The following is a 12,681-nucleotide window of genomic DNA, read 5'->3' on the forward strand; positions in this document are numbered from 1 at the left end:
CTCAGGACTGCTCCAAGGTGAGTTCAGTATGTTCCTGGGGGACATGAACAATAAACTGATTGTACCATGAAATGGTCGCTTTTTAAGCTTTCCTGACAACGAAACCAAGTTCCTACAGTCTAGCACCCCCAGCGAGTTCAGGTGCACATAAAGCATGCTTCCCCATGACCAGGCAATCTTCTCCTCCCTGGCTGTGGCAATAAATATGCAGTAAGAGCCTGTCAGCGTACATGCCTCACTGCAAAAGATCAGAAGGAAAATCCCGTATGTATTCAAAATAATTTATCACACGGTTCCAACATTTAACGGGGCGCATTTGACTTATTTCTGAGCCTTATTGCTCCAGAAATGTTATTCAGAAGTCAGGACCAACATATACTTGCAATACCTTTATTTATGAGCAGCTCCTTCAAGACGAAAACTGCCCTGGAAAATAAGGTAGGCTTGGCGTTATTAACAGCCTCAGAGCTGGTTCTGGGAACAGCTCGCTCAGCCTCTGACCCTGCCACGTTCTCCATCGACCTCCAGTGCAGCAGTGCTGACAGTCATCTCCCCTATTAATTATCAAACCCCAGTTGCAGAGAACAATGAACTTTATTATTTCGCCTTTCATCTTGAAAAACAGCTGCAAGAGCAGGACTTTACAAAGAGGAGAACACACAGGCTGATGGCCATGAACAGCCAGAGTCTAACTTTAATGAGAGGTCAACAAATTAACAACCGCGTCCTATATAAAGCACAGTAACATCTTTTTCCTCTTGCCTCAGATCAAGAACCAGCCAACGAGACAGTATGTGTGAATGCACTACAAACAGACAGAGGGCTTTGCACATGGGGGTACTGACGGTGACTTCTGTGCAAACAGACCCGGGGTCATTCACATTAGTCCGAGCATTAAAGCAGGGAGATAAAACATTTCTCATAAAGCTAGAAACAGTATGCATGACTGTCTTAGGTCAGAACTTTGAACCATCAAATGCCCAAGTGGTTGCTAATAAGGAAGGTGACCCATGGCTGGGTCACTAAGGAGGAGATGTCTCCTCCTTAATCCAAAATCTGAGCAAAATCAATGTCCATAAATAGAATTCTATCCTAGAGCTACCCGCAGGTTCAATTCTTGTACCAAGAAGAGGTTAAGATGAACTGATTCTAAAGGAGACACAGGGCACAAAAAGTGTCACCTCTCCATCACTTTGTCTGTAAGTTACCTAGAAACCAGAGTACCCAGTGCCCTGGGCAGCAGGAGCCCAGAGGCCCACAGGTCTGACCGGGCTGAGCAGCAGCCCCAAGTATCAGTGCTGCTTCCAAATCCATCACACTCCCCAACACACGTCTCCTCCACAAAATGGAAAACTGCAGACAGCAGGAAAAACTTGTTTTATAGGATGCCATAATCTTCCAGAGACAAAAGTTCAGCTGATTGATTCTATCATAAAACAGAAATAAGTTGGTTTAAAGTATGCCTCTCCATGAAATTCGAGCTCAGAAAATCTGACGCCAGTAAAGGATTCCAATTTCATTTTACTCTATTTCTTATTAGTCAAAACATTCTGAAAAAGTAAAAAGAAATGTCTTCCATCAGTGTGTGACCCACTCCTGCCAGAGGCCTGTAGTATCCTGCCTCTTCGCTCCCCAGAGAGGGACAGTAAGACACCAGCACAATTTAAGAGGAAATCATTTGCATTAGGATCCCATCATCACGTAGATTCAAATACGCGCCATCCTCCAAATTCAACTCAGTATTGTTTATCATAAGAAAAACAATCCATTTAATTAATGTCTGGGGAAAAAAAAAACACTTTAATTCAACTTCTACTTGCATACATTGCTCACTTTTCCAGGACCAGCCTCTCCAGTGACAGCCTCTGCCTGTGGACAGCCTGCTTCCTCCCCCCAGCCCCCCGCCCCATGCCAAACCACAGTCGGATGCCCCTTGCAGAGCCATGAAAACACAAAAGCAAGTCAAGCACTAGAGTAATCAAAGGATGTGTTTTCAGTAAGGAAGAGACCCTATTTATTAAAAACTGAGCAGAATAACCAATGTTGGGGGGTTCAACAGAGCGCGGTCTCGGGGCTCCGAGCCCCAGATGGCAGCCCGGCTCTAGACAGACCCTGCACGGAGCCGCGTTCCCTTCTGCTGCACCACCTGTCAGACGTCGGAGAGCTGCCCCCCTGAGGTCCACAGGCACTGTGATTTATCCTGAAGTGCAGAGTTCAAGGAGTTATTTGGAAGTCAGGTAACGTATCTCTGAGGGTTTCATTTTAATCATTTAGAAAACGCTAGAACAGAGAAACCAAAACGTGTCCACAGTGGACAAACGAAAAAGGTGCATACAGGGTGGGGTGGGGTGAGAGAAAGTGAGAGTGAGAGGACAAAGAATCGGGGGACCCCTCGTGACTTGAAACCATTCATCAGCAATAAGACATACGGGATCTATAAAAAGTCAGGCCAAAAGGGACACAGGAGGGGTATTAAGTAGCCACTGTATAGACCATTTCAAACACTAAGCAGTCAGCGCCACACTGAAGCCGTGGGAAAGGAGAGCTGACGCAAAGGCTTCGGGAATGCACGGACCCCAGGCCTCGTAGAAGCCGGATTTATCACAACATTAAGTTCCAAGACCCCAAAGTTATCACAGCTTAAGACAAATTCAGCAGGATGAAAAACACATTGGGGTAGCAGTCTAAGACACCAGAAAGACAGACCGAAAAGAAGAGTACCGTTAACACGGGTTCTGAGCAGCTGGCAGTGCCAGGCAGGAGTTGGGGTGCAGACTCCGGTATCAGACAGAAATACCAGGCATCTACATTGCGGGGGCTTTAAGACAGGGAACTGGTTACTCGGCTAAAGGAAGAGCTGGGAAGCCAGCGGGGATGGTGAGGCCACCCGCAAACTGATGAGGAAACCAGCATCACCCCTGGGTAGGAGGGACAGGGGAGAAGGTGTTTCTGGAAGCCAGGGCTGCATCACCAGGCAGCACCACACCAGGGATGGGCCGTGTGGATTCTGCAAGAAAACGGTGCAGACGAGGTCTGGTTTCTCCCTCCAACCCTCACACAGTGAGTCCCACTCAGGAAAGGGCAGTCCACCCAGTCAGCTCCCCACCAGACAGGGCAGAGCAGAAGGGGAAAGACGGAAATGAGGGCAAAGAAGCCCAAGGCGGCCCCACCTTTCCTTCCTCAGCTGTTCAGGTCCTGCACTCAAACCGTAAGGTGCAGAGCCATCACCTGGGCATCTTATGAAAATACAGATTCTGACTTAGGAAGTCTGCAGTGGGGCCTGAGAACTTGCAGTTCTAACCAGCTCAAAGATGAGGCTGACGCTGCTGGTCCAAGAACCACACACTGAGCAGCAAAGATCTAACTGACCCAAATGAAGGACTGGACTATAATCAAAAGGAATGCAGCCACATTCCTTCCAAGAATGAAAATACACAGTCATATACGAGCCTTTCAAATAGGAGTGAGACAAATAGGACGGAATGTACAGGCAGGAGCATCACCAGGGCAAGACGGCTGCCTGCACAACACCCCGTGTTACTTTTCCCACCGGGTCATCAGGTTTGCGCGGTTCAAGGTTGTTATGGGCTGAAACGTGTCCCCCTAAAGCTCATATGTTGAAGCCCTAAGCCCCAGTATCTCAGGATGTGACTACATTTGGAGATACAGCCTTTAAAGAGGTAATTATGTTAAAAAGAAGCCATTAGGCTGAGCCCTAATCCAATCTGACCAATGTCCTTATAAGAAGAAGAGATTAGGACACAAGAGGGCGACCAGGGCTACAGGCACACAGAGAAAAGGCCACGTGAGGGCCCAGAGAGCAGGCAGCATCCACTAGCCAAGGAGAGAGGGAGGCTTCAGGACACACCAACCCTACCGACACCTTGATCTTTGACTTCTAGCCTCCAGGACTGTGAGCAAATAAATGTCTGTTGCTTAAGCCACCCAGTCTGTGATGTTTTGTTATGACAGCGCTAGCAAACTAATATAAAGGTTTGGGGTTTTGTTTCTTGTTACTACCTTAATCCAGTAAGTTTTCACTGTATGCCTGCTCTGTGAGAAGCGGAGTTCTAGGAGCTGGTTCACAGAATGATAAAGAGACAGTCCCTGCCCAGATTCTGCTCCTGTTTAGAGGGAGAAACTAAGACCACCAAGTTCCGATTATGATGAATGCTGTGAGAAGGGCAGAACGAAATGCCTTTACAAAAGCCAGAGGAAAACAAAATCATTCTATCCGGTTAAGTGGGAGAGGAAAGTGACCAGAGAGAGCTTCATGGTGGAATCCCATAGGCGTAGAAAGGGGAGCATCTCAAATGATGGAGCAACATAGGCAAAGGCCAAGAGATCCCCAGAAACCCAACACCCAGGGCGCACAGGGACCAGCGAGACACCTGGCCGGGTGGGGCGGGGGCCCGGGAGCGCAGGGCAGACAGAGCTGTGATGGGACACGTGGAGCCAAGAAGGAGCTCAGTGCCCTGGGGATCAGGCAAGGGAGTCTGAACTTTAATTGATACAAATGAAAATGAGGAAGGTAGATTAAGGGGCAAGAGAGTGCATACACAGCGTAGACTGTAGAGGATAATAGAGCCCGCATTACCCACCTTCCTAAGAAGGGTCTCCTCAAGACCAACACACTTTCCACTGTCATTAGCTACTTATATCGTAACCCCGAGCAATTTATCACCTCTTGTGACCTGGGTATAACGAACAGGTGGCCATCCGCCCGACTTCCAAGCTGGGGACAAGGGTGTGTGACACTGTGGGTAAGTGTCACAACCCACCAGTGACTCAGAAAGAGACCTGAAGCCTGAGACGGAGCTGGCAGATCAAAGCCCGAGGCACATGCGTTATCACTATGGTGCCACCAGCCCGGCTGCAAACAGCCGGCACCTTTTTTTTTTTCTTGGCGGTACGCGGGCCTCTCACTGCTGTGGCCTCTCCCGTTGAGGAGCACAGGCTCCGGACGCGCAGGCTCAGCGGCCATGGCTCACGGGCCCAGCCGCTCCACGCCATGTGGGATCTTCCCGGACCGGGGCACGAACCCGTGTCCCCTGCATCGGCAGGCGGACTCTCAACCACTGAGCCACCAGGGAAGCCCCCAGCTAGCACCTCTTGTCTGAGTGCCTTTCACCCCTTCTTAACCCCACTCAACACGCCTCGGCCTTCACTCATCCCCAGCAAGGAAAGCCACAGACCAGATCACAAACAAGGGAACAAAGTCACTCCTGGGTTTCGGAGCCTCTAACAGCTCGGGCAAGAAAAAGCAACAAGGCAGGCTCTCACTGTGCTGACGAAGTATCCCTGTGTCTCCCTTCTGTCCCCCGGACGGTCTCACTCTCAGTCTTCCCCCCCAGAGGTCTCTCCTTGGATGTTCAGGATTTGGGGCTTGGAAGGGATGATACAGTTGCAGAGTAAACAACCAAGCCCTGATGATGAAGATAATCCTGGGAATTTACCGCTTCGTTGAGCCTGTCTCTACAACATGGGCAAATGCAGTAGAAGAGCAAGTTCCCAGAATTTAACGATCTGTATTTTATTTTATTTTATTTATTTTTTTATTTTTTGTGGTACGTGGGCCTCTCACTGTTATGGCCTCTCCCACTGCGGAGCACAGGCTCCGGACGCGCAGGCTCAGTGGCCACGGCTCACGGGCCCAGCCGTTCCGTGGCATGTGGGATCTTCCCAGACCAGGGCACGAACCCATGTCCCCTGCATCGGCAGGCGGACTCTCAACCACTGCGCCACCAGGGAAGCCCAACGATCTGTATTTTAACAGGGGCATGTATCGATTAAACCACTGATCTCAGAGCAGGATTATACATTTACACCCTTGCCGCAGCCCTTTCATGGGTGAAATACACTTCTTCCCCTGTGACTTTCTGTTCAGCCAAGTGACTTGCTTTGGCCATGATACAAGCAGAAGCTTGAAATGTGCTTGCAAGACCAGGCCCACCTGTTTCTACCTGGGCCGTGACCATAAGTCATGTTCTGGACAACCAGCCAGTCCAAGAGAGTGAGAGACAGACCTGGAAGCCGCCCATAGCTGGGATCCAAGCCCAGCCAGACAAGCCCAGCCGACCCCCAGCCAATGTGCATGTGAGTGAGGGGGAAAAAATGTTGTCCGAAGCCACTGGGTTGGAGTGGGTTCTATGCAGCATTACTGGAACAAGAGCTGATGAAGGAAAAGTCAGACAGCAAAAATACGGGAACCACACAAACCACACAGATACAAACTCATCGAAAAACAATCCCTTTCCCCATCAATTTCCAAAGAATGTTTTCAAAAACATTTGAGTAGCCCTCTTCTTCACCTCAGGCCTCAGGCACTGTCTTCCAGTAGGAGATGAAGACAGCTCTTAAAATACCAAATGTGAGCAGAAAACAAGTACAGATTTAAAACACAGATACCAGCAGAGAAATCTACAAAGGGCTTGCCAGATCAAACCAAGGGAAAAATCTGAAATATCATTAGCCTTTCCCATAACCTTGAACACCTAGCACATAACACCTTTCTATTCTCATCTCAGAAGTTATAAAAAATAAAAACAGTAAGATTTATGAAAAACAGAATTGGAATTGAAGAAGGATTTAGTTTCCGGGCCCGGAATGACATAATGAGAAAAAGTTCAGGAGTTCACCATGGTGACTCAGTGTGGATAGCTCTGCAAGGCTGTTGTAGAACCCCTACCACGGTGACAAGGAGAGACCAGGCAGAAGAGATGGGCTGCAATCTGCATTCACTGTGGCATTGCCTTCTGTGCTAAAAGGCACTATGTATACTAATGGCTTTTCAAACAGCTAGCTACTTGATGTCTCTTTTCCTTACGTGCAGCAGATTTCAGTCCTCCCTTTCTGGGAAATTCGCTGAGGAAGGTATACATGGTGCCATGAACGGTCCAACGGCTGGGCTGCGTAAGTCTGGGGCTGCAGCACTACTTCTCCGAGTTGATGCAACATAAACGATGAAAACAGTCACATCTTTGCTGGTCCTTATTCCCCACCTGACTCTTCAGAAATGCAACTGGAGTCTTTGCTCAGTTTCCTGCACGAAAACCTCTCAAAAAACCAACGCTGAGAAAGTACCTCAAAATATCACATTATCATCATCAGGAGGAAAGAAAAGTCTGGGCGCAGAAGCCTCACTGACTGCAGGGCTTTCTGCAACCGGAAAGAATATTTCCAGGACCAAACATGACCCACGGCCACCAAGGACTGCAGCTCAACCCCACTCATGAGTTGATAAGTAAGCTTTTTAGCCCCCAGAGCAGGCCAGCTTGCCTAAATGGTACAAGGAAACTTTACATAATATGATGCTGACCCCACTCTCAGAGAGAGTAACTCAATGGCTACTCCAGGTCTTCAAAAGTTTTCCCCCGTGAAACGGTCACCAGGTGCCCCCCCTCTTCACGTGGACGGCGTCCAAGTCAGGCTTCTGCCAAGACACATGGCTAAACCTCATCTATCCAGCCTCGCCAATATTCAAGGGAGATTCTGTCCTTTGGGAAAGTTTTACCTCGACAGACCTCAAAAACAAACCCAGGATTCAGCAATCACCTCTGAATCGCCTTCTCTCATGTGTAAGGACAGACAGACGCTATCAAAGCATAAAATTCCAGTCCGAACCTCAAACCTAACGTGGCTGACCCTCCACGGATGACACGAGTTACCTACCACCTCAGCAAAAAATGGGACCACAGAGAAATGTGTATTTTGAAGCACAGAGTATGAAACTCGGAGGCCGCTACTGACATCTTTTCACCATGAACCTTGCCAAAAATGCAGACCATCACTGCCTAGCCTTTGAGACATACAGAAAAAAATTCCAATAGGAAATTACGAGTTGAGAAATTTCTGAAGTCTAGCCACGCTATGCACACATATTCCACAATACTGCCATGAGAAGTATTTTTTTATTTAACATATTGCTTTTATATTGGGTTTAACAAAAGCAGAAAGGCAAAGTGGGTGCCCTTGAATATTAAATGGAATTTAATATGTGCTGACTCAAAAATGGAAAAACTCCACAAGTGAGAGCAAATACCTTAAGTATCAGCATCACCCCTGAACACACAGCTTTTAATGACTAATAGCTCGCTCTCCCATTTCTTCAAAATCAAACCAGAGTCCCAACCTCCCAAAAGTCACTAATCAATTCCACTGATCTTACCTTAAGCAAAGCACACAATCGCCATTTTTGAGGGAGAAAGAAAAAAAGTTTTACCTACTTAAGCCAGCACAGTAAGATCATGACACTTTTTTTATAGTCCTTACTTTCAAAATATTTTGGGTTTCATTCCACTTATTTGTCCATTCCTTGGTCAATTCTTGAACCTAAAAGAAAAAACATACATATGCCATTGCTCCACAAAAAAAAATTACTTTGATTTTCTTCTAGAAAGTTTCCAAACTCTTACAGATTATGGAAGAATGTACAATACCTTTTTATAATTAGGTAGCAATGCCTCAAAGAACCATCACCAAATATAAATCAAACAAGCTGATCTTACCCTACAACCTATATCATGGCAAACGAAAGAATAGGAAAAAATGTGTCGTTACCTAGGGTTTTACAGCAGTCTTTTCCAAGGTGTACTTCAATAAAAGCTGCTTCCTTGGATATTAACCAAAATTACAAGTTCAAAGATGACAACACCCCATTACATGGGTTAATTTTTCCTGACTATACTTTAGGTCCTAAGAAATGGTGGTTTACTTTACTTTCTAATTAGATGTGATGATTAAATCACCTTGGAAACTGCAGTTTTCTTTTAGGAGATAATCTGCTTTTGTAGCTAATTAATAGGGTTTATAAATCTCATTCTATCTTTAAAAAAAAACAAAAAAAGACGGCTCTTTAATTGACTCTTAGTAAAAGCAAAAACGTTTTGATAAAAATCAGCTTCTTTCTAGTCTGCGGTAACTTAGGGGAGAAAATATGCCCCATTGTCGAACACAGCAGAGTTGGAAATTGCTTCTCAAAGTTAATGAAAATATTCTGCTAGTTCCATACAACTTTTTAAATGACCTTAGTGAGTGATTCATTAAGAAGTAACGTGATACCTGATTGAGAGGTAGGAAAAAAAATGGAAAATTCTGTAAAATGAATACACTTAGGGCTCAAAGAAAGTGACCTCTGAGGGGCACAGAGGGGGACACACCCTCCCAAGGCCTTTTCCCTCCTGTCCTTCAGCATTCCTGCCTCCTACCCATCCAACAGCAGACACCATCCCAGTTCAATGGACTGGTCTTCCCACCAGTAAGTTACCCTATTTAACCAGGTCCAAGTGAAGGCACAGAATACACTGGATTATACTCTCACTGCTAAGAGGAAGATACTTCCCACAGGCCATTAAGTAATATAGATGGAAAGGGCGTGGGTCAGCAACCTCCATGAAAGACCACGTTCGTTACTGACAAGAAATAGAGGAACTGGAGTCATGGTTTATCCAGAGCAAAACCAAAACACCTCTCACCCACCTGAATTCATTCAATGGGCATTCGTTTTACCCCTCAATTTACCTCAAACAACTGCAGGAGTTCTACATTACCATTGTTTTCAATAAAATATCTTAGCTAGTTACTAATGTCAAACCTATCATGTTCTTGGAACAAACAAAAGAAACAGGACTGAGCGTGTCTAACTCTGACTTTTGCTCATTTGTACTGGGTAGGCAAGGAGGCCTTCCTTTCATCACCTGAGTGACGCCAGCCCCACAGCCTCTACCGCAAGAAAAGTCACCGGGCTTTTTGTCCTGGAAAAGCTTTCAGAGAGGGAATATTCTTACGCCTTCTCTCCCTACAGAAGGGGAAAAGACTGGGGTGATGAATTTACTAATTTATAATAATCAGTTAACAGATGCTCTTTGGCACTTTATCTGAGAAACACAAAGCATTTAACAATAAACGCTGTGGCATTTCAACAGATAAGTTCTCCCTGAAGAAACGCAAGCCAATTAATCCTTTTCCAATTCAATCAAATAATCTAGCTTTCAACAAATCGTAAGTAGGCCTTGGGTTTCTTTCACTACTGAACTTAAACCAAATAATCTTCATTTATAAAATTAATTTAAAACTGCGAAGTCTGATACCACCTCTAACAATGGGACCAGTTGATAAGATTTATAGCCAAGCAGATGGCAAACAATTTTAAGAGGTCGGCAAAGACTAGATGAAAATTTAGAAAATGTTATGAACAAGAGGGACAGTCATTTCTGTCCCAGCAGGTATAATGCATTCAAATTAAAATGTTTATTGGTTTCTATTAACTTGCTAGGTATTTCTGAAAACTATTAGTAAGAAACAATTTAAGACTATACAGACATTTCAAAGCCCTCAAAATGAGAATCTGAAGTACTAAAATACAAAATGTCAAGAGAAAAATAGGGATTAAGAAACTAAACTTTTCACTAATGCTATTATCAGCAAACTAATCAGCATAATTACCCAGGGAAGTGTCAAAAGGTTCCTAACTACAACCCAATTTATATCTTCAATATTGTGTATTCTTGAAAGCGCTTTACCAACAGAATTCAATTTTCTTTCTCAATCTGTTTTAACCATTCAGCACAGTGAACAAAATCCACTCCAAAAATGTTATTAATGCTGTTTCTCCTTTTACAGAGGGTTATTTTTTTTAAACAAAAATAGTATAGAAGTAGATCAGCCATGAAACTAGTTTTCAGAAAGCACCAGCACACAAACAGTGGCTTCGGCCCAGAACACCCACCCCCCCGCCTCAAATCCCACCTCGCTTAAGATCAACTAAGCATCTACTCGGAGTATTCAGTGATTCCCCAAGTGCTGCACTTCCCTCTGGAAAGTAAAAACATGACAAAAAGCTCCACGCTGGTCGTGGTAAGGCTATGGGGGCCACCACCGTGAACAAAGCCTCCCTCTCCCAAAGGCCGGGGCTACCTCACTGCCGTGTGGGACGGCCCACGTGTGAATCTCAGGTGCTGTTAACCATCGTGTGCCAGAAAACTCCCATTTATTAAGTCACAGAGAACATGAAATGCACAGGTAGTCAACTGCTGTGCTTCTTTAAAAATGGGGTGAGGGCGGGCGGAGTGTTAAGTGTCATATAGAAACAAAATGAGTCTCAAACAGCAAGTACTAAAAAGTATGCACTTAAAATAGTGAAAGCTATGATTTTCTAAAAAAAAATAACAAGTCAAGGTATCACTTACTCTGGCTTCATTCTGCTGAAGTTTCTCCTCCATGCTTAAGGCTGTGGGAGAGTCCAAGAGGGCAATCTACAATGTAAACCAAAAAAGACAGAAGCAATTAGTGAGCATCAGTAATCTAGAGGAAGGACCCAGCCATGATATTGTAAATTATCAGAATTTGCCAAATAAACTATGAAACAGAGGTAAGAAGTATTGTCCCACACCCCCCCAAAAAAAGTGTCAATCATCACTAAATCTTTAACCCGTGGGTTTCATTTCTCATACTATTCAAAACCACGGCATCCTGGTAAAACTACATCTGCAACACAAATCAGCAAAGAGAAGGAAAAAGAAAAACATGTAACATACTGACATTTTATCAAACTCAAACACAGTCTAAATCCCTAGATCCTGAAGGATTCGTCTGTTTTGAATGTATACAAAGTACACATTCAAAAAGAAAGAAGCCTAAGTCTTGCCCAACCACAGGCTTCTGAGATTTATCCACACTGACACGTGCAAATGAAACTCCTTTATCATCAGCGCTGGATCACATCCTGCGTACAGCATGACTATACCACAACCTGTGTGTCCATTTCCCTATCTGTGCTGCGAAGGTATATAAAGACTGACATGAGAATGATAAACATCAAATTCAGGTTTGCCCTGGGGGGACAACGCAGGCAGAGACGGGAGAGGCCAACACAACCAGGCGGGGCGCACGGGGGCTCCAACTGCCTTTGTAACTCATAACCTGAGAGGCAGGGACACGGAGCTCCCGACAATGTCACAAGAAAAAAAGGAAGGGGGCCTCCCTCCCTCCCCACCCCACAGGCAACCTCTCTTAGCCAATCTGCTATGTAAATGTGCAGCTATTCTGGGCGTATGCGAGCATGTTTGTGTTGTTTTTCTAATCATCAACAGCAGGGACACTCTTCTGAATATTGCCTTTTTCACTTCACAAACTATCTTGGGGAAAATTCAGTACAAGTCAGTCCACTTGATTCTTTCTAACAAGTCCAATTCCACTGTAGAATACTCCATGGTGTGGCTATGCTACAACTTATGTCCGTACCTTCCTTTTAATGGACATGCAGTTTTTTCTCATCTTCTGCTTTACCAGCGAAGCTACAGTGAACATCTTACACCAGTTGCCTACAGTATGTGTGGCTGTGTATCAAGAGAGCAAACTCCTACAAGGGCATGTGTGAGTCATCTACATGTATGATTTTTCTTTTAATTGCCAAGGTGTCCTTCGCAGAGGCTGTCACATTTTTTTCATTATTATTTACTTTTCAATTTCTATTCAAACAAATATAACCCATGAGGTGGTCATCTTCGGCTCAGTTAAACATTCAGACTCACAAGACACGGTAGGCCAGGCTTGGCCTCTGTCTGCTGGGCAGAAAGCAGAGCTGCGGCAGTAAGGGCAGGGTCGCAGCCGAGCCCAGGAGCTACTGCCTTTGACCCTCCTGAGAGGTCCAGGTTCAAACGGGCACATGGTGCCCACCTTGGC

General features: G+C 45.3%; 1 protein-coding gene across 3 annotated transcripts in view; it reads right to left on the reverse strand.

The window, feature by feature from the left end:
* Positions 1 to 12,681, reverse strand: part of KIF16B (kinesin family member 16B) — a 298,237-nt gene that overhangs the window by 220,244 nt on the left and 65,312 nt on the right. For all 3 annotated transcript variants that reach the window (XM_060078071.1, XM_060078069.1, XM_060078070.1), the window contains exons 11-12: positions 11,187 to 11,252; positions 8,272 to 8,331 (exon numbers count right to left, since the gene is read on the reverse strand). In XM_060078071.1, coding sequence (XP_059934054.1) covers positions 8,272 to 8,331; positions 11,187 to 11,252 — 126 coding nt within the window. The remainder of the gene's footprint in view (positions 1 to 8,271; positions 8,332 to 11,186; positions 11,253 to 12,681) is intronic.

Source organism: Mesoplodon densirostris, chromosome 16 (assembly GCF_025265405.1).
Source record: "Mesoplodon densirostris isolate mMesDen1 chromosome 16, mMesDen1 primary haplotype, whole genome shotgun sequence".
NCBI lineage: Eukaryota > Metazoa > Chordata > Mammalia > Artiodactyla > Ziphiidae > Mesoplodon > Mesoplodon densirostris.